Genomic DNA, 22459 nt, shown 5'->3' with positions numbered 1-22459 from the left:
GTAACAACTGTGTGACACAAACTCAGTGCTTTGGTCATTAAATAATGTCGGGCTCGGTTCGGGTTCGGACAGAAATATGCGGCCTGTGCCGCACTCTAACACACACACACAAACACACGGAAAACCGGACATTATCATCAGTTTATAAAAAACCCCCAGACGCCTCGGACGGGACGTGAAAAGTGGACATGTCCGGGCAAAAGAGGACGTTTGGTCAGCCTAAGATATTTATATAGCTAGGCTATATATGTATATATATATATATATATATATATATAGCTAAACTCTGCTGGTTTTCTACCCGGAAGTATTTGTAAACAACAAGGCGATTCCCTCTATAAAGTCTGATTGTGGGACTCTGAACGGTACAGTCCCCATCCAGCTTAAAAGTCCAGTGTGTAGGATTTAGAGGGATATATTGGCAGAAATTGAATGTCATATAAAAGTATGTTTCCTTTAGTGTATAAACACCTGGAAATAAGAAATAACTAGTCCATACCCATTGAGTGCACAGTTGCCCACGCAGTTTCACATGGTGTGTGTTTGGGATACAGGTCATAGGAAATTACAGATTAAATACTCAACTGAACCCATTAAAATTTTTTTGCCAATATACAGCACACTGTACACACCATACCACACACACACATGCGTGACTGTTTACATGCCACACCCCCTCCTCAGTGCCTTCCTCTTCTTCTACGGAGCCCTCCGTGGACATTGCCTCCCGTAGCTACTCCCCCTACAGGCTCCAGCTGTCACTAACCTCAATAGACAACGACCTCTCCCGGCCTGTCCAAATTGGTCTTGTCCCTACTGTCAGAATTACCAACAACAGACCAAAACAACACACCCTGCCCTCTGCTGGCCGAAACCCGAATAACTTGATTTCCATTCAGACACAATCAGGCCCTTCTGTTCCATCAAGCATACCTGTAAAGATTAGCCTTTTAAATGTAAGGTCCTTAAATAATAAATCTTTTATTTGCAATGATTTTATTACCTCCAATGACATTGATATTTTTGTATGACCGAAACATGGTCAAAACCAGATGAATACAGCACCCTGAATGAAGCTACACCTCCAGCATTCTTATATGCGCAGAAGACCCAGCTATCTGGCTGCGGCGGAGGGGTCGCTGTCATCTACAGAGACAATTTCTTTTATAAGCCTGTTCCCTGTGGGGAATTCTCCTCCTTCGAAAACGTAACATTTTGTGTTAATAAGCACCAGCCGATTTTATTCCTTTTAATTTACCGCCCTCCGAAGCCCAATGGCACTTTTATCTCTGAATTCTCTGACCTGCTCTCTCTGCTTTTACCTAATTATGACCGGGTCTGCATAATCGGTGACTTCAACATTCATGTTTATTGTCCTGGTGATGCTCTTGCGGGGGAATTTCTTAATGTTTTAGAATCGTTTAATTTTGTTTTACATTCCACAGGGCCCACCCATGAGAAGGGCCATATCTTAGATCTTGTTATTTCATATGGTCTGAAGATTGATAATGTGGAACTTATTAACACCTGTATATCCGATCATTTTAGTATTGTTTTAAACTTGTACTCCTCTCCTTCGCCTAAAGTCTCACCTGCCCCCATCCGCTCCCGCATCATTAACTCAACAACAGCAGCTAAATTTTCACATGCTTTTTCATGCCTCTCTTCTACCTCTCACTACCTCTCTCCCTTGATACCAACCTCCTGGTGAATTCTTTCAATGACCTCTGCTGAATACAATGGACTCAGTAGCCCCAGTTAAAACCAGAACCAAAATCACTTCCTCTGTCTCTCCATGGTTTAATGACCATACCCGCTCCTTAAAAAGAGATGTACGCAAAATAGAGCGTAAATGGAAGTCCTGCAAACTTCAAGTTCACTATGAGCTTTTGAAAAGCCTAATTAATAATTACAATGCTGCAGTTAAGGACGCACGAGCAACTTATTTCTCCAACTTGATCTCCCAGAATGCTCAAAACTCTAAAGTGCTGTTTCAAACACTCGACCGAATTGTTGGCGCCTCCACCAATATTAATTTACATGCATCACCTGAACTCTGTGAGCAATTTTCATCATTTTTCACTGAAAAAATTGAAAACATTAGATCTCACACCATCAGCAGTCGACCCCACTAGTGATGCGCAGGCCGACCCGTAACCCGCGGGTCTTGCGGGTTACCTGCGGGTCGGGTTGGGTCGGGTCAAGAAATGTTGAATGAAAATGTTGGCGGGGCGGGTGGGGCGGGTCATTAAAGATTAAATGTCAGATATAGCCTACTTGTTAACAACACTGTTGTAGGTTAGGTAAATGCATGTTACGTAACGTAACCTGCGACCTGACATCACAAAAGCGCCAAGCAGCGGCCACAACAAATCAGAATCAATGAAGCGGTGAAGATGGAAGAAGAAGTGAGGGACAGATTACGGTTGGGAGAGTACAGAGTTAAAAGAAAAGAAGGCCAAGCTGCTAAATCTCATGTTTGGGACAATTTCTGTGAGGTAGTTAGTGTTAGATGACAGCAGCATTGGCTACGTGAAGTGCAATTCCTGTGATAAGCTATACAAGCATGAGAGGCACAAGACGGGTACATTAATAGCGGCGGGGGCGGGGTGGGGTGGGTTGTGAAAATAGATGCAGTTGTGCGGGCAGGATGGAGCGGGTCAAATTATTTCATAAATGCGGGACCCGTGGGTTGGAAAAAACCCTGACCCGCGCATCACTAGACCCCACAATTCACTTGTCCCAGAACCGCCAACTCACCAATCCTACTCTATGTCAGTCCTCTGCTCGTTTAGTTCAGTGTCACTAACTGATCTCAACACAATGGTGATGCGCATTGAAATCCTCCTCTTGCCCTTTGGATGTGGTCCCTACCAGACTACTGAAGGAGATTATGCCCACTGTTGGTCCCTTCATTTTATCTATTGTCAATCACTCTCTGACCTCAGGTTTGTTTCCTGCTTTTTTTTAAATCCACTCTAATTGAACATCTTCTCAAAAAACCCAATCTAGACCCATCCATTCTGAACAACTACAGACCTGTCTCAAAGCTCCCTTTTTTATTAAAGTTCCTAGAAAAAACTGTATTTAAACAATTAATAACTCATCTATCAATAAATAACTTATTCGAAAAATTCTTCATAGCACAGAATCAGCTCTCCTTAAAGTTTGCAATGATCTCCTGTTGGCTGAAGATGTCGGCGAGTGTTCCATTTTAGTTCTCTTGGACCTTAGCGCCGCATTCGACACGTTAGGCCATGATATTTTAATTGACAGGTTAGAGAAGTGGGCAGGAATCACTGACGTGGCCCTGAATTGGTTCAGGTCTTACCTTTTTAACAGATACTCTTCAGTATCTATAGCTGGCTCTGTTTCTTCCCCCACTAACGTCTCTATGGTGTCCCCCAGGGGTCGATCCTGGGCCCTATTCTCTTCTCCATTTACATGTCAGACAATTTTCTCCAACCAAACCATCAAAATCCAATGTCACTGTTATAGGTCCATCCACAAAAAGAAAACTAATTTTGGAAAGCCTTGGTGATTTAACACCTCTTGTAAAACCCTCAGCCAGAAACCTCTGTGTCATTTTTGACCAGGACTTGAGCTTTGAACTTCATGTAAAAAAAAAAGTGGTCCAGACATGTTTTTATCATTTGAGAAACATAGCCAAAGTCAGGTCTTTTATCTCAGCCACAGATTTGGAGAAACTCATCCATGGTTTTATTTCTTCACGCCTCGACTATTGTAATAGCTTATATACCTGTCTCAGCCAGAAATCATTTCACCATCTACAGTTAGTACAAAATGCTGCAGCTCGGCTTTTAACTAGGTCTAAAAAATGTGACCACATCACCCCTGTTTTAACATCCCTGCAATGGCTGCCTGTTCATTTTAGGACTGATTTTAAAATTCTTTTATTTGTTTTTAAGGCCAGACTTGGGCTAGCCCCTGCCTATATTTCAGACCTTTTATCCTCACACAAACCAGCTCGCAGTCTGAGATCTGCTGGTAAGGCCCTGCTAGCTGTTCCAAGGTCTAGGCTGAAAACAAAAGGCAACAGGGCCTTTGCAATCAGGGCCCCTAGACTCGGAACTGGAAGTGGAACGATTTGCCAGAGGAAATCAGGTTTTCAGAGTCTGTTCCTCGTTTTACCTCGCTCCTCAAGACACACTTTTACAAGAAGGCTTTTATGATGTAATGTTTAAGTTGATGTAATGTTTAATTTGTATGTATTTTGTGTTGATATTGACTATGTGCTGATATTTTATGCTGTAAAGCACTTTGTTATTTATATTGAAAAGTGCTATACAAATAAAGTTATTATTATTATTATTATTATTAAGAAAAGCAATGTATTCAGACAGAGTTTTTGTGAATTTGATAGTATGATTGCTCGGCTACAGCGGATGTCCATTTGAGGTGGATACATATATCAATGCACGTGTGCAGTAACTTGTGGGGTGAATGCATACAATTCAGTTAAAAGCGACTTTGTAAAAGAATATACTAATAGTGTAATTTTTGGAAAAAGTAGCTTTGTCACCTTCTACCTATGCCAATCCTCAATGCCTATGTGCAGTTTCACATAGATTGACCACGTCAGTGAGTAGAAAAAACATGGGACAGACAGAATGAATGACTGACAGAATGACACGCTGACAGTTTCCATGATTATGTACAGCATACCATACCATGACTGACAGAATGACACACTGACAGTTTCCGTGATTATGTACAGCATACCATAACATGACTTAGTCATACCAAAAATAATAATAAAAAAAAAAACAGCATTCAGCCACAGGGGGAGCCACAGTGATTAGTCGCATTCTAGCCATTTTTAAGCATTTTTCTGTTGTTATAGCGCCACCCAGTTACCAATTAGAGTTACATTTCTCCAGTCACCTTGGGGCGTCCTGTCCTACATATCTACCAAGTTTAGTAAAAATCGATTTGGTGGTTAGGTCTAGATAACAAATTAGCTCTCTAGCGCCCCCATTTTGTTTGATCAGGTCGATAATGGAGGAGTCCCCTCAGATTATGTGTGGTCATATGCCTACAAAGTTGCATGGTAATCGGTGAAACCCTTTAGATGTTATACACCTTTATGTGATGAGCCATGCCCTCCGCAATATTCATTGCCTTATAGAAGCTCAGCTTTAGTAAGTTTTCCAACTTTTGCCAAGAGGTAACTTTAGGTATTGGTCCCTAGATTATGTTCACCGAGTTTCATGCAGATCGGTCAAACTTCCTAGGAAGAGATCGATTTTAAGTGTTTTTCAAAAAATTCAAAATGGCGGAAAATCTATATAACCGGAAGTTATGGGTACTTGAGGCAAATTTGTTCCTCATGAGGAGAGGCATCTCTGTGCAAAGTTTCATGTCTGTACGACATACGGGGCATGAGATGCCCATTCAAAGTTTGCAATTTCAATCGGTTGCCCAATTGATGTAATATTGCTTCATTCATCGGTTGGCCAATGATGTAATATTGTAATATTGCTTCATTCACATCCTCCCATGACCCTCTACCACTGTGCCAAATTTCACATGGATTGACCAAGTCAGTCAGGAGAAAAACGTGGAACAGAGACAGAGACAGAGTTTTTGTCATTATATAGAAAGATGTGTTTTTGTTACCTTAGAATAAGCCGTTTAAATCTAAATAGGTAGTGAATCCTTGTTTATGGAGATCATCATGTTGCACCACCATGTTTCAACAGTAGCCTAGAACAGACAAACCAAACACTGGGTCTACATAGGGACATTTGTGTTTTTGTGTCGGCCACCGTAGTTTGCAGCCCCTCTGTGAGGAGAATGTGGAAAAACACTGATTTTTATTTTTTTAATTTATATATATATATTTTTATTTGTTTTTCAATGTGAAACTTCTTTATTCAGATTTTTTTTTTATGTAGATTTAAATTACCTGGTCTGTTTGTTTTGGAGAGGAGGAGATAATTCAACTTAAAGTAAAAACCTCCTGAACAATAAACACTTAAGGAATTTTGACCAGGAGAAGTTTCAGCTGGTTGCAATTTGCAATTTACTGTTAGATGCCACTAAAGCCCCCTAAATCTTACACACTGAACCTTTAACTGCCGAGCACATCTGAATGATGAGTTAACAGACAAATAAAAACACCAAAACAGAAGCTCTTTAAAAGATAATTACAGTTTGGTATTACAACTTTCGTCATTTATGTTCTGGGCATAATTTCTATCAGAAATACTGACAATGTACACAAGTTAACAGCTGAGATCTGGCAAAACAGCAACAATAACCCTCAGGTCAGCCCAACTCATTTGGAGGAGAAAACAAAGAACATTTAACAGTAAAATGATTCCCTGAAAGTATGAAAAAAGAGCCATTCCATAATAAATTTGATTCATCCTTAAAGCTGTGGTGGCAATGTATGAATATAAAGTAATGAAAATAGTTTAAAAACACACACACATTGCTGCCAGTTGGCCTAAATAGTTCCTAAGAAATCTGACCTAAATGCTGCACACAAGATCTTTTAAACTGCCTGACTCTCTCAGACTGTATCTGAATTTATTCCAGATGGGTATCAGATTCTTTCACACATGAAGAATGTGATGAATGTTTTATTCTACTCGTTTTCCACAGAGCTATGTGTGTACAGTACTAAGATTTTTCAATTTCATTTCCAAAATCTTCCCTTTCCAGACACATTGTAGACTGAAATGGCCACGTTTCTGTATTTTTAAGCACATTTACTACACATCCCATGGTTTACAGTCCCTGCTAATATTGCTGCCATGCATCTCTTTCTCTCTCTCTCTCTCTCTCTCTCTCTCTCTCTCTCTCTCTCTGTATCATGTATGCCATATGGATTGTCTGTACTGTCATTTCATTATGTTGCTCTGTTCTGTACACATGACATCTATTGCAAGTCTGGATGTCGTATGCTGTAAATTTGCCCTGTGAGGCAAATTGTGATTTGTGATATTGGGCTTTATAAATGAAATTGATTGGTTGATTGATTGATTGAAGTCTGTCCGTCCTGGAAAAGGGACCCCTCCTCAGCTGATTGTCCTGAGGTTTCTACCATTTTATTAGGGAGTTTTTTTCTTTCTGCTGTGAGGATGTAAGGACAGAGGGTGTCACATGCTGCACCGATTATAAAGGCCCCTGAGGTAAATTGTGATTTGTGATATTGGGCTATACGAAATTGAACTGAAACTGAATTGTCATTTTTCTGCATGGTGTAGTGTAGTCTAGATTTTTTAACTCCAATTGCTTTATCAAAGGCATCGGGACTTGTTTGAGTTTCTTAAAGACGTTTCACCTCTTATCCAAGAGGCTTCTTCAGTTCTAACTGACTAGCAATTAGAGGATCATGAGCCTGGTGAGTTCAGGGCTTCTGCTCTTTTCTATCCATCGCTGGTGGTCTTGGTTGATGGCAGAGGCGGAAGGGGCAAAATGACTCTAGAGGTTGGACACATGTGGACCATGGCACGAAACGAGGAAGACAGAAGTAAAGAGAGTGAAATAAAGGAAGAGAGAAAGAGAGCTAGGGAGAGAGAGAGAGAGAGAGAGAGAGAGAGAGAGAGAGAGAGAGAGAGAGAGAGGGAGAGAGAGAAGGCTTGTATGTGCGGTGTGTGTTGGTTTCATTGATGTATATGTGTGCATGTACAGTAGGTGACATTAGGCAGCAGTGGTGGAATAGCGTTCTATGTGTGTAGGGTTGAATACTTGGTTATGGTGGATTGGGAGGTTGGGGAGCTTTGGCCAGCTGTAAAATGAATGACAAGGGGGTGACAGCTGTTGGATCTGTTTCCTGTTTGGTTTTCTGGAGGGCAGGATTGTTGGATGCAGTCTTCAAATGTCTCTGTGCTATTGTTTGGTGTCTTTGTCTTACAGTCTTGCTGCCTGTCATGGTGTGTATGTTATTGTTGCTGATGAGAGAACAATCTGTGTGCCAGTTTCAGTGCTTTGTTTTGGATTGTTTACAGGCGTTTGAGTTGGTTGTCTGATGCTGAGTATTTGAAGAGCGGTCAGATGTATGACAGGTACAGGCTGTTGAGGTCACATGTGAGCTCTGAGTTTCAGAATTGTTAAGGTCATATGTGAGTCCTTCACCCATCCAGCCATCATGTGGATTGGTTAGATGGGCCCAGGTGTGGATGGGTGTTAAACTGTCTGGGGAGGAAACTCGGGACTCCATTGTAGGTGGGTGATAAGTGGTGTCGTAGGCCACCTCCTCTGTTTGAAGATGGTTGTTCCAGTTTGATGTAGATGGCTTCTTTCACTCCTCTTTGAAATCATCTGTCTTCTCTGGCAAGATGTGTACATTGCTGTCCTCAAAAGAAATGTCTCATCTCCTTTAGAAGTAAATGGACAGCTGAGTCTTGACCTGAGGAGCTGGCTCTCCTGTCCTGTGCTGTGCCATGCACTTGTGAGTGTTTTTTGTTTCCCCAATATACAAATCCATGCTCTCCTGGCTGCATTGAACTGCATACACTAGATTACTTTGCTTTTGCCTGGACAAGCCTCTGCCCCAGTAGAACTATTAAGCCATGTTTTATGTGTGTTTTATGTGTTTCAGGTGTGTTTGAATTAATCCCTCCATAGAAATCCCACCGCCAACGTTTGGAGGTGTAACTACAGTGCAATAGACACACCACCACATAAGTATAAATGCTCACAACAGTATAGGCCACTTGCGTAGGCCACAGTGTAGGCTCTGTGTCAAGCCAATGCACAAATCAGCCTTAGGTGTGTTGCTGTGTACCAACCAGGTTTCACTGTGTTACTGGTCAATGCACACACATGCTCATCTGTGACTTTTCAGAAACCTGTGCAATGAGATCCATGTTGTGTCCGTCTTATGGCCCTTCTGCTTATTCTGTGTTTTACTGAACCTCTAACATGTAGCTGCTGGTTGAAGAGTTAATACAGAAAAAACAGCTCCATACTTACTGAGTGAAAACAAGCTCATGTTGTGATCCAAGCGTGTTCACATATTGATACAAATAGGAGCTTGACTGAGAATTGAGGCAACTTCCAGATGTGTCCATAAGGAGTTAAACTGTCCTGCTGTTGCTGGTGTGACAGCATACCTGAGGTCCTCTGAGTCCAGGGCAGACACAGCCTCCTGTCCCAGATCAGCAGCCATGAGGTCTGTATTTGAATAATTACATCACCCTTGCTCTGAAGAAGACCCACTGGTAACTGAAAGATACTCCTCAATGGAATCAGAGGAGCAACTTAGCCATAAATGCATGTGTTTCAGTTGCTGCTACAAGTATCTGTGGCTTAATTTTACTCACTTAATTGCTTGAACTCATCAAAGCATTCAGAGTGTCTTGTGCATCTGGAACACATATAGATTTCATCTGAGAGAATCAGGCAAAATACAAACATGTTGGATGAAATTTCACGCCCCTGGATTCTTTGTGCAACAAAAGCCCAAAAGCCCAAAAGCCCAGCTTCTGGCTGAGCAGCAAACCAACCTCACTCCATCCTTCAACACACTGGTCTGTCCCCACAGAGCAACAGGATGAGGGCAGTGTTCCATTCAGCACATCATACCAGTCTGTTTTGTTTGTTACTCCACAGCATTTGAACTGGGAAAGGAGACAAAAAGATTAGAATGATACTGCATATATACATCGTGGACTGGTCAGTGTTAAAAACCGAGCTCACAGACATACTGACATCACTTTGTCACAGTTCCAATACTGTAACTATCATTGGGAGGTCAAACAATCCAGTAGCTATTCTACAAACAGTCAGAGTTGTGATAAAAGCTATCTAAAGCCAGTAGATGTTAAAATGTAGCCAAAAAGTGTTTTCTGACACATACGTCGTCACGCTGCACATGCTTAGTTTCAGTGCCTTCTCATCCCAATAGTCAAATATCGCCACTTTGTCAATGAACTTTTCACATCATCATACGACATCCCTCTGTCATAAGGACAGAGGGATGTCGTATGCTGTAAAGCCCTGTGAGGCAAATTGTGATTTGTGATATTGGGCTTTATAAATAAAATTGATTGATTGATTGATTGACATCTAAATATGACATGCTTTCTAGTTTGTACCACATTTTGTACGCCCTGGCATAAAACAGCTTCAAGATACAAACAGAAATGTCAAAAATGTTACACTGATCCTTGGTCACGCATGCATAATTAGGCTACAGTTGTCTGGTTGCGCAAAGGTGAAGTGCGCTGGTCTTCTTATGAATGCTTCAATCATTGGAACAAAAAGCAAATTGCAGAAATACTTTGTCTTACAAAGTTTGAGGAGTGTCAACAATATTGGACAATATGGAGATATCTGCATCTTGAAAGCCGGACTACAAATGTGGATAGGCAGGGAGAAACAAACACAAGCCTAAGACGTGGTAAGATACGATATTCCTCACTATATGAAGTGACTGATAACAAGATCTGTATAATGGATTGTAAAGAAATTCGTCAGGTTTTTATTTTGTGGACAATTCATCTGTATTTATAGCGTGATGGGATGGCACAATGATCTGTTTGGTATCATCGGAAAGCTCTGGTCCTGCGCTTTCATGTGATATGGGTGGCATTTCTGTGCGACCCTGCATTCGCAAGTAATCCGTCCAAGAGTAATGTGTGTGCAAAGCTGTATGAAAGCTTTGTTATACATAATTTTAGTGTAACTTTATAAATTTTTTCCTTGTGAAAACATTGGACTACTGTCAAGTGCTTGGTCTTGGCCTTGGTTCCGCTGTTTCACGTGATATGAGTGGCTTCTCGCTATGACGCACGGTTGCTGAGAAAATCTATAGAGAAGAACAGGTGTGAATTTGGTCACACTTTGCATCGTTCGGGCCCATAGGGTTAATGTGTTCTGTGAAGGTTTCCACTTTCTTAGTTTTGAGTTTGACCCAGGTGTCATCCACATATCTGTACCAGTGGCTAGGAGCAGTGCCTGTGAAGGTGGCAGTGCTGATCAAAAATGTATCAAGATTCTGTTACTGCATTGTCTATGTCTCACCTCGGTTGTTTTCAGAAACATATTTTAGTGTACTGTTTAGCTGTAACATGAGAAAGCGAGACTCCTCAGCGCTGATTGGTTGTTTTCATTCATGGGCCATAAGGCCATTAGAAGTGCTACAAGGCAACAAAGTAAGCAGAGGAGTATGATTTTTCCACAGATTATCTCTGCCAATTAGTTCTGTGATAATATAGTGACAGTTTCAGCAAATATGAAAAAAGTTACTTTTGATAAAAGTTACCTTGAAGGTATCATCCTTAGGAGTAGAGTGAGTGTGACGACTTCCATCTTCAGTTTATAGAAAACAAGTGTCACATACTCTGCACACTTGTTTTCTATAATTAAGTCTACTGCCAGGGATCAGCACCTCATTATAATTTGGTGTGTGTACCGCTTACTGTAAAACTTCAATCAGTAGCCCCGGCAATTATTTGCTGAACTCAACAGGCACAGGTTTGGGACAGGCATCTATATGGGACATGCCTTTTATTTGTTTTACATAAACCTGTTGCCCAGCAAAGATGGCAAATATGATCAAAATTGTTTATTTGAACTGGTATGAATATCATTTGGATAAAAATTAGGCTTTCAATATCACATCAATTATGTGTTATGTTATGACACTTGTTTCACGGTACCCAAGGATGATGGCGCCTGGCATACTGTCACAACACCACTTTAACTATCCTGTTAAAACAATATTCATAACTTGAATTAATATTTATGAAAAACCCCTTTGATTCCTCTGATCTGAGGACCCTTATGGACTAAAGTAATATGAATAACTTAGGGAGTAATCGAGGAATGACATCATGTCCTATATTGCATATATTCTGTCCTATGTTCATGCATACCCAATAGCCACAAGAAAATGTTAGCATTGGACATTTCTAAAGTGATGCCGTATATGAGCTGACTTTGTCATCCTCAGCAGGACGCCTGCCAAGCTGCAGACCAAAACAAAACTGGCTGTGTTTAAGTGCCTTGTGTGTGTGTGTTTCCAGTGACTTTTTAGGTGCCAGATGTGGGTGTTTTTTGGGGACCCGTTGCTGTATTTCCACCAGGGATAGGGCCAAGAAAAGCTTCTTTTTTTTTTTTTTGCAGGGATGTGCCCTCAAAACTAGGCATTTTGGTTTTATTTAAGATTTTTCTTGGCTTTTGCCTATATTAAATAGGAAAGATAAATATGAAAGGGGGGAGAGAGGGGTCGACATGCAGCAAAGGGCTGTGGACTCGAAGCCCGGCCTCTGCGAAGGAGTCAGACTAGCTAGCGGGGTGCACCCAAAGTCAGGCATTTTAAGCCAAAACATGATCTGACCATAGCCAGGTGGTTTTTGTGCCTAATGATGTTGACGTGCAATCAGGCAGATGGTAGAAGGTAGACAGAAAACAGCTTCTGAATGGCACAGGGAAACAAACAAACAGTCCAAAGGAATTGTGGTAAAACAAAACATACATGACGATACTTTGTGATGGTGATGCCATATTGTAGGGTGACCATATTTTGATTTCCAAAAAAGAGGACACTCGGCCGGCCACGACATAGCCTACTTAAATGATACTCGCAGTTTACTCAAAGATGCCTTATCATTTTAATATATTTAAAATGTATATGTATGGATAGAAAATTCACTTATATTACAAAATAATATCTCTCAAAGACAGAAATTCAGATAGGACCCAATAGGGACACATACACACACTAGAGTGTGGCGATCCGAGCCCGACGGTACCCGACAGGTCGGGCCGGGTTTGGTCAAAAATGTAGCTATAAATTGTATTCGGGCTCGGGTCGGATTCGGTCAGCTTTCAGTGAAAATGTAGTGTAAAAATAAATAAAATCCTATTGTCTGTCCTGTTTATTGCTTGGGCACTGTTATTTACGTGACAACACCTGAACATAACACACCCAGACACACATTGGCTGTTTGTTTCTACCTCTCTCCTCGCTGGAAGTCTCGGACCTCCAGCCGCCTGCCTCCGCCTTGATTAAACACTGAAAATAAAATAAAAGATTTTATCTTTATCTTTTATCTTATCTTATCTTATTTTGTTATATTTCTCCCTCTCCTCTCGCTGGAAGCGTCGGACCTCCGCCTCCCGCTCCCCTCTCAAACACGGAGGTCTCCCTCTTTGCTGAGCACCCACGGCGCACGCCCGGCCTGTTAAATACCCTGTAACTGTAGCAACTGTGTGACACAAAGTCAGTGCTTTGGTCATTAAATAATGTCGGGCTCGGTTCGGGTTCGGACAGAAATATGCGGCCCGTGCCGTGCTCTAACACACACACACAAACACACGGAAAACCAGACATGATCATCAGTTTATAAAAAAACCCCGGACGCCTCGGACGGGACGTGAAAAGTGGACATGTCCGGGCAAAAGAGGACGTTTGGTCAGCCTACCATATTGTTTACAAAGAATGGAATAAAATATATCAAAGTAAATTATTTCATATTGGTTATTCTATGTATTTTGTCTGGTAATGTCCCAGGTGTGAGGAAGCTACATAAAATCTGGTTGTAAAATCCATGGCAGAGGACATTAAAAAGTTAAAATATTTTAACTCTAAAGGGCAATGCCATCTACTGTCACTGCTGCCTTTATTCTTTGCCAGTCTCACCTAATTTTACCATCCGTTCTTGTCTTTTAACACAATCTCCGGATTACTGTCCCCCTGATTCCATATAAATGTAGGATAAACCTGACTATACATTAACCACAGTGTTGTAAAACATTATTTCTTGCTATTGGGTTGTCATGCAACACTAGGCCCTGATGACACAGAAAGTGGTTTGCAAGTTGCAAAATGTGAGGCGCATTGCACTGCCTTCTTTTTAAATTGAATGCCACATGAGGCATGTAGCAGAGCAAAAACAGTGAGCAAAAAGCTTAATTCCCATTAAAAACACAGAAAAAGCCGCGTCCAGCTGCTAAAATGTTTTCTATGTGATCAGGGCCCTAAGAAGTCAAGCATTGTTTGCTAGGAGCGCTTACCATTTTCTGGACATTGTCCCAGGATTTTTTCAGTCCAGGTTCTGAATTATAAATCTTCATACCTTCCTTTAATTCACCTTGTGCTTTGGAATCCAGCTGAAAAAAGAGAAAGATAGCAAGACACATGGTTAATAATTCAAATGATCCATCCATCCATTAGCTGTACCAGCTTATCTTTTGCAGGGTCACTGGGGCTTATGCCTATCCCGAGGCAGGGTACACCTGAACAGGTCACCTGCCTTTTCACAGGGCTGACACACAATAATCCATAGTTTCATCTCGTGTAGTGTGTCATAGTTAACGACAACAGACGTCACGTCTGGGACACCTCACGACGTTCCAACAGAAAGGGTCTGTCCCATTTCTACCCCTTAAATCTTCCACTTGGTATTGAGTGCCCTCGTTTGTGAGATAACCCTTGATGAGGGAAGTGAGAAATATTAAGGTAGAGATCTTTCCCTGAGAAATGGGACACCACTTGATGCAAATTGGCGCGGCCGATGTGCAGGCATACGTCACGCATAGTAACGACGCAATGAAAATGCTGGCTCCAGCGCTTGTGTTGTGGCATGTGTTATGTTTATTCTTCTCCGTCTGATGAATCAACGGAGAAGAAATGCTGAAAACAGGAGGCGCCTACGACGTCTTCTAGTTCTGATTGATTTTGTTCGGGTAAGTCGATTTGTTTAAATATTTTGACGCTGTGTACATGAACGCGCACAACCAAGTGCAAGTGGGTATTTCTAGGGGAAGTGTGGGTATTGGGACAGGCCCAATGGCTAGCATGTTGGATTCTCTTTTTGTCGTTCACGACTGCTCCCGTCACAGCCATCACTACCGATGGAAACACAGAGCTGTCTGCTGCTGTGGACAGCTGTACGGCAACAACACCCCAGCCATTTTTAAATTTCCTCTAGGGATGTGACTATACAGGGTGAAAAGGGAAAATGATGGGGTGAAACAGCAGAGCCACTTTAGCAATCCAGTGAGTACTGCCATTAGCATCAAGCTAGCAAACAACTATTACTTCTTTATAATGGAGACGGACATAAGGTAAGAAAATTAAAAAAATAGGGGCGGGGCTTTTACTCACCACAACTGCAGAGGGTACCAGCTTCATTTGAAACAGACTACATTATAAACAGTAAGTTATTATTACCTCTGTATTTTTGATACTTTTACTTTTTATTCGCTCCGTCTGATACAGTCCTGATGTGGTTTTGCTGGTTTTTCTGTTTTTTTTGCTGCTGTAGTTTTTTAAATTCTATTTTGTAGTTTCTTTAAAATGGCTGATGTAACCTTGGAATAAAGGTCCATTTTAAAATCAAATCAATCCTTAAAATTTAAGAGAACACCGAACTTCAGAAATTGCCAAAGGGGGCCAGCGTTGTTATTACACGCCGAGGGGCTGTGACAAAGGATCAGTATTTAACAACCTGTGAATGAGAACAGCTGTTTCTTCCTCTCTTCATTTTTAAGTCCTTTATATTTTTCTAATTTTCAGATTAACCTTTGTCTTAATCATTTATCATACAGTAGTGAGGTTGTAAAATGATATTTTATTGCTCATTTTATTCTCATTCTAATCTTATAATCTTCATTGTGTTTTTTTTTATTTGACTGTTACAAATGGGAGCGTGTCTCTTTGCTGTGTACATTGCAATAGTAGATGGTGAGCTCACCTTGTCATGGAAATTGTGTATAACCAACATTAGAGTCACCTCTGTCAAGACCAGGAGCAAGAGGATCACAAAGAACTGCAGAACAGAGGAGAGCAGTTAGAGACTGACATTATGTATACAAGTGCAAGCTACATAGATGATCTCTAGTGAGATGTTATTGTATCCAGATCAGAATACTTCAACATGAACCAATTCATGTATGAGCATGAGCAGCTGTGATACGCGTCATCCCCCATCTCTCTCTCCCCTCAGTCCCTGCCCTCTCTCTACGATTGGCTATCAAATAAAGTGAATATCTGCACCCTCTCTGTCATGTGGACCTTTTCAGGCAAGTGCACAAAGACCCCAGGTGGTGCTTTTTCTAAATTTTTCTAATTTGATATTTTAGTTTTTTAATTTTTGCCCATGGCATCAATTCTCCATTAAAAAGCATGTTGCAACTCCTGACAACCGCATTTGAGTTTTAATTCTGCCAGACCGCAAGAGCGCCTGGCTGCCCCTCCCTCATCAACATCCCTTGTCACAGTCACCACAGTTAATGCACTTAAATTGAGCGCCCTGTAGAGCAGCATCACATCTCCCTGTGACCTGCCTTCTGGACAGCGAGGTAACGACAGTGTTTGTCCTAAGTCTCAGTATTGTTTGTAGCTGTTGTGACTATTATTAATACTATTAAAACATCTCAGTACACACAGCCTAATTTAGGCGATAACCCACCATTAACAACAAGTAAGCTCATCTGGTGTAAAATCGCACTGTCTCCCTCAACTCTCTGGCTGATTCCGGTTCGCCAGCTGTCCAGTGTGAGCGGACACAGATGCTGAATTACTTTCCCACTTCCACATGTCTTTATCAACCAAAACTGCAAACGTGCAAAGCTTCAGCTGCTGCAGGCGTCTGTTCTCTGGGAATGTTTAAAACTTATTTAGAGGATAATTTTAAGTATGAGTACGTGACTATTTAATGAAATCACAACAGTTTTCTCGTATACACAAACTTTATTGTCTACAAATTCTTGGGCGGTGGATTTAATTTTAAAAAACATGAATTTAATTTAATTTCTGAACGAAAAGGAAATAAAGCATTTAGCTGGATCACAGGTTAAATGAAAGGGTTCTGATAGGAAAGTAACAACAAAAGAAAATATAAAATAAGCCTTGCATTTGGAAACTGAATTTGATGTAAATGAACCAAACTTCCCCAAAAGACTCTTTTTTTCTTCAGCACTCATATCTAACTGAAGAACTTTGAGGCAGAAATCATCCTCAGTGTGTCCATGTGTCAGAGCAGCTTCTACTCTATACATCCAGAACCACTTAAACCTCACTGCAGAACATGACAACTCATTTAAACACAGTAAAACCACTTGTGTGTTGACTCAACAGGCAACATGAGAGAAGACAAGCTGATCTACAGGAGAATAACATCTGAAAGCAGTAGGCTATAGAAAGCCTGAGAGTGTTACAGCATTACATTCTATTTATATTTTTATTTGTCACCTGCCACCTGAATTTTGTTTTCCTTTACATAAATAAATACATTAACACCATAAACTGATGCAGAAAAATTCACCAGAATGCAGGAAATTAAGTGTTTGAGGCTCAAAATTTCCTGGAGGTGGAGCTCCAGGCCCTTCAATTAATATGCATCCCCCCAAATGTTAAAACAAAAATAACATGTATTGTCTATATTACTGTATGGGTATTGAAATAAATATGTAAGTAAGCAAAATGTGTTACTGTTTATGAATATATTTTTTAGATAAATAATTAGGAGAATGTTCTCACCATGAACAACAGGCAGCGCTGCTCTTTAAGGGCTCCAAGACAACCCAGGAAGCCGGTCACCATGGTAATGCCACCGGCGACCAGCAGCAGATTGGCAGCTGAGAGGGACGGAAAGGACAGGGGAAGAGAGGAAAACTCTGCCTGCGTGAAGGACAACCAGACTCCAACACCGAACAAGCCACATCCTCCTAGCTTTACAGGAAATGTAATGTCAAGTCAGAGTCAAAATGCGGCATTATTACCAAAGCAACTAAAATTGTCTCTAGTAAAGATTGGAAATTTCCAAATTGTGTTGTGTTAAATAATTTTAAAAGCATGCAGTAAACTGCAAAGGGCTACAGAGAAATCTCACATAGGCTACTTTCTTAGGGAAATTGTAAATGAATAAAGAAACATGACAGCAACTTGGACTGAGCAAATACTAACCCAGAAGATGAGGTTAAAGACAAACATCAAATATTTGACACAGCACAGACACCTCCGAGACACTGACATCCTGCAAAGAAGAGAAAAGAGCAAGAGAATGACTTTTCAACAATGCGTCTGAAATTAGGCCTATGTCAGCGCATCATAAATTAGTCCCTTCAATTGCGTCTACTGCTGAATCAACTTCCAGCAACTCTGCTGTGTTTGGTCTTATTAATGTGAGGTCCCTTGCAAACAAGTCGTTTCTATGTCAGGCTTTTATTTTGAAAAACAGTATTGATTTCCTCTTTATCACTGAGTCCTGGTTAAGCCCTGGGTATTCTGTCCCATTAACAGAAGCCTGTCCCCCCAACTACTCATGTTTTAATCAGCCTAGGCTATCTGGCCGTGGTGGTGGTGTAGCTATCATTTTTAATAGCAACTATAAATGTTCCCCTGTCTCTCTCAAAAGTTCTTCTTCTTTTGAGTCTCTGTGTTTTCTTTTAAATGGTCAGTATCCTATACTCTTTGTTTTAATTTATAGGCCACCCAAGGCTAACACTGGTTTTATACAAGAATTTTCTGAGTTGCTTTCATTTATCATGGCCAGTTATGATAGAGTTCTTATCCTTGGAGATTTTCACATACATGTCTGTTGCCCCTCTATGTCCGGTTTTACTGCCAATTTTATTAATCTCTTTGAATCTTTTAATCTGGTACAGTCTGTTAATAATCCAACTCATAATAAGGGACATACTCTCGACCTTGTGCTCTCCTTTGGAGTTTCACCAAACAATATGGAACTGCTGGATTTTAATGTCTCTGATCACAAAACTGGGATTTTCCATACGTTGCTCCCGCTTCTTGCTCACAGGCCATCTACCTGCATCCACTCACAGTCTTTTAATGGTAATTCAGCTAGTAGTTTCTGCAATATGTTTTTAGCTGCCTCTGCCCATAATAACCTTACACAGACAGGCGTCTCTGTTGATGTTTTACTTGTTGATTTTAATAGAACTTGTCTGAATATCCTTGATGTCGTTGCCCCTGTCAAGACAAAACAAACTAAACAAAATGCCCTCCCCTGGCTTAATGACCACACAAGGGATTTAAAGAGGCAGTGTGGAAGAGCCGAACGTAAATGGAAAAAAGACAAATGTACAGCATCTTATGATCTCCTCAAAAGTCTGATGCTGGCCTACCAGCAGGCAGTAAAACAGGCTAGGTTTTCCTATTTCTCAAATCTGATTGCCAGCATCAGTCACAACCCAAGAGTTTTATTTCAAGCGATAAACTCAGTGGTTGGCCCTCCCCCCAGCCAGCATTTGGAAGCTTCCACAGAGATCTGTGAACAATTTCTTCATCACTTCATTAATAAAATAGATGCCATCAGACTTACATATTACACCTGTGACTGGCTCTCTCTCCATTTTTTTTCTGAACCCTCTGCCATTATGTCATACTTTAAGGAAATCTCATTGTATGAATTAGAAGAATTAATCTCCTTTTTAAACTCATCCACCTCCCAACTAGACATTATCCCGACTAGATTTCTGAATCAAGTATTTCAGACTGTCGGCCCATATATTCTCTTCATTATAAACTGCTCTTTGTCCACTGGCTCTGTTCCATCTTATTTTAAACATGCAATAGTTCGACCTCTCCTTAAAAAACCCACTCTCGACCCTCTTGTTTTAGATCATTTTAGACCAATTTCAAACTTACCATTTTTATCTAAAATTTTAGAAAAGTCTGTTGCATCTCAATTAATATCCCACATGAATCACAATAATATTTTTGAGCAATTTCAATCAGGTCTCCGTACCCAGCACAGCACAGAAACAGCTCTACTTAAGGTCTCTAACGATCTACTGCTTGCCACTGATTCTGGGGCCTGTTTGATTTTAATTCTGCTTGATCTGAGTTCTGCATTTGACATAGTCAACCACAATATTCAATAACAGGAGAGCGTGTACCCGGCCTGGAGGGTTACCGGGGCCCCGCCCTGGAGCCAGGCCTGGGGTTGGGGCCCATGGGCGAATGCCTGGTGGCCGGGCCTTCGCCCATGGGGTCTGGCCGGACCCAGCCCGAACCGGCTACATGGGCTTGTCCCCCTGCAGGCCCACCACCCACAGAGCGATCCAGAAGGGAGTGGTGCATTGTGGATCGGGCAGCAGACCAAGGCGGGGGCCTTGGCAGTCCGATCCTCGGCTACGGAAGTTGGTTCTTGGGATGTGGAATGTCACCTCTCTGGCGGGGAAGGAGCCGGAGCTTGTGGAAGAGGTTGAGCGTTACCAGCTAGATATAGTCGGCCTCACCTCGACACATAGTTCCGGCTCTGGAACCCAAGTCCTTGAGAGGGGTTGGACTCTCTCCTTTGCTGGAGTTGCTCCGGGTGAGAGGCGGAGGGCCGGGGTGGGCTTTCTGATAGCCCCCAGACTTTCTGCCTGTATGTTGGGGTTCTCCCTGGTAGACGAAAGGGTTGCTTCCCTGTGCCTTCGGGTCGGGGAACGGGCCCTGACTGTTGTCTGCGCTTACGCGCCAAACAGCAGTACCCGCCCTTTTTGGAGTCCCTGGGACGAGTGCTGGATAGTGCCCCGACCGGGGACTCCATTGTTCTGCTGGGGGACTTCAACGCTCACGTGGGCAATGACAGCAGGACCTGGAGGGGCGTGATTGGAGGAACGGCCTGCCCAATCTGAACCCGAGTGGTGTTCAGTTATTGGACTTAAGGATGTCCATTGGTGCACGTGGCACTAGGACAGCCTAGGTCGCAGGTCAATGATTGACTTTGTAGTTGTATCATTTGACCTTGGACACTTGGGTGAAGAGAGGAGCAGAGCTGTCAACTGATCACCACCTGGTGGTGAGTTGGATCAGATGGCAGGGGAGGACGCCGCGCAGACCTGGCAGGCCCAAACGAGCATTGAGGGTCTGCTTGGAACGCCTGGCGGAAGAACCGGTCAAGATGATCTTCAACTCCCACCTACGGGAGAGCTTCGACCGCGTCCCGAGGGCAGAGGGGGACATTGAGTATGAATGGGCCTTGTTCCGCTCTGCTATTGTTGAGGCGGCGGTTGCGAGCTGTGGCCGCTGGTGGACACCAGAGGTGAGGGGAGCCGTCAGGCTGAAGAAGGAGGCCTACAGGGCATGGTTGGTCTGTGGGTCTCCGGAAGCAGCTGGCAGGTACCGGCGGGCCAAGCGGAGAGCAGTAGCGGCAGTCGCGGAGGCAAAAACTCGGGCATGGGAGGAGTTCGGTGAGGCCATGAAGAAAGACTATCGATCGAAAAGTCGCCGAGGTAGTGAAACAACTCCGTGGCGGCGGAGCCCCGGGGGTGGATGAGATTCGCCCTGGATATCTCAAGGCTCTGGATGTTGTAGGGCTGTCTTGGCTGACACGCCTCTGCAACATTGCGTGGACATCGGGGGCAGTGCCTCTGGAGTGGCAGACCGGGGTGGTGGTCCCCATCTTCAAGAAAGGGGACCAGAGGGTGTGTTCCAATTACAGGGGATCACACTCCTCAGCCCGGTAAGGTCTACTCCAGGGTGCTGGAGAAGAGGGTCCGGTCGATAGTTCAACCTCAGATTGAGGAGGAGCAATGTGGTTTTCGTCCCGGACACGGAACCGTGGACCAGCTCTTTAGTGGTTTTCGTCCCGGACACGGAACCGTGGACCAGCTCTTTACCCTTGCCAGGGTGCTGGAGGGGGCATGGGAGTTCGCCCAACCAGTCCACATGTGTTTTGTGGATTTGGAGATGGCTTACGACCGTGTCCCCAGGGGCATCCTGTGGGGGGTGCTCTAGGAGTATGGGGTTGGTGGCCCCTTGCTAAGGGCCATCCGGTCCCTGTACCGAAGGAGCGAGAGTCTGGTTTGCGTGGCCGGCAGTAAGTTGGACCTGTTCCCGGTGAGGGTTGGACTCCGCCAGGGCTGCCCTAAGTCACCGGTTCTGTTCATAACTTTCATGGACAGAATTTCTAGGCGCAGCCGAGCGGTGGAGGGTGTCAGGTTAGGTGACAGGAGGATCTCGTCTCTGCTTTTTGCGGATGACGTGGTTCTCCTAGCCCCATCGAACAGTGACCTCCGGCTCTTGCTGGGATGGATCGCAACCGAGTGTGAAGCGGCTGGGATGAGAATCAGCACCTTCAAGTCTGAGGCCATGGTCCTCAGCCGGAAAAGGGTGGATTGCCCTCTCAATCCTGCCTCAGGTGGAGGAGTTTAAGTATCTCGGGATCTTGTTCACGAGTGAGGGTAGGAGGGAGCGGGAGATTGACAGGCGGATTGGGGCGGCGTCAGCAGTGATGCAGGGGTTTAACCGGTCCGTTGTGGTGAAGAGGGAGCTTAGCCAGAAAGTGAAGCTCTCGATTTACCGGTCGATCTACATTCCAACCCTCACCTATGGTCACGAACTCTGGGTAGTGACCGAAAGAATGAGATCGCGAGTACAAGCGGCTGAAATGAGTTTCCTCTGCAGGGTGGCTGGGCTCAGCCTTAGAGATACGGTGAGGAGCTCGGACATCTGGGAGAGACTCGGAGTAGAGCCGCTGCTCCTCCACATCGAGAGGAGCCAGTTGAGGTGGTTCGGGCATCT

General features: G+C 43.0%; 1 protein-coding gene across 3 annotated transcripts in view; it reads right to left on the bottom strand.

Moving 5' to 3' along the window:
• tspan4b (tetraspanin 4b) overlaps positions 1-22459 on the bottom strand; it is a 37247-nt gene that overhangs the window by 5162 nt on the left and 9626 nt on the right. For 2 of the 3 annotated variants that reach the window (XR_007571645.1, XM_050070315.1), the window contains exons 2-6: positions 17891-17960; positions 17465-17656; positions 15678-15752; positions 13996-14091; positions 9480-9593 (exon numbers count right to left, since the gene is read on the bottom strand). Coding sequence is in view for 2 of the 3 variants with exons in the window: in XM_050070315.1 (XP_049926272.1) it covers positions 9480-9593; positions 13996-14091; positions 15678-15752; positions 17465-17656; positions 17891-17959 (546 nt within the window). In the remaining variant the exon portion in view is untranslated. The remainder of the gene's footprint in view (positions 1-9479; positions 9594-13995; positions 14092-15677; positions 15753-17464; positions 17657-17890; positions 17961-22459) is intronic. The other variant, XM_050070316.1, reaches the window with a different exon arrangement.

This window comes from Epinephelus moara, chromosome 18, assembly GCF_006386435.1.
Source record: "Epinephelus moara isolate mb chromosome 18, YSFRI_EMoa_1.0, whole genome shotgun sequence".
Taxonomy (NCBI): domain Eukaryota; kingdom Metazoa; phylum Chordata; class Actinopteri; order Perciformes; family Serranidae; genus Epinephelus; species Epinephelus moara.
The sequence above is the reverse complement of the archived record's forward strand: the minus strand, read 5'-3'. Positions and strand labels throughout refer to the sequence as shown.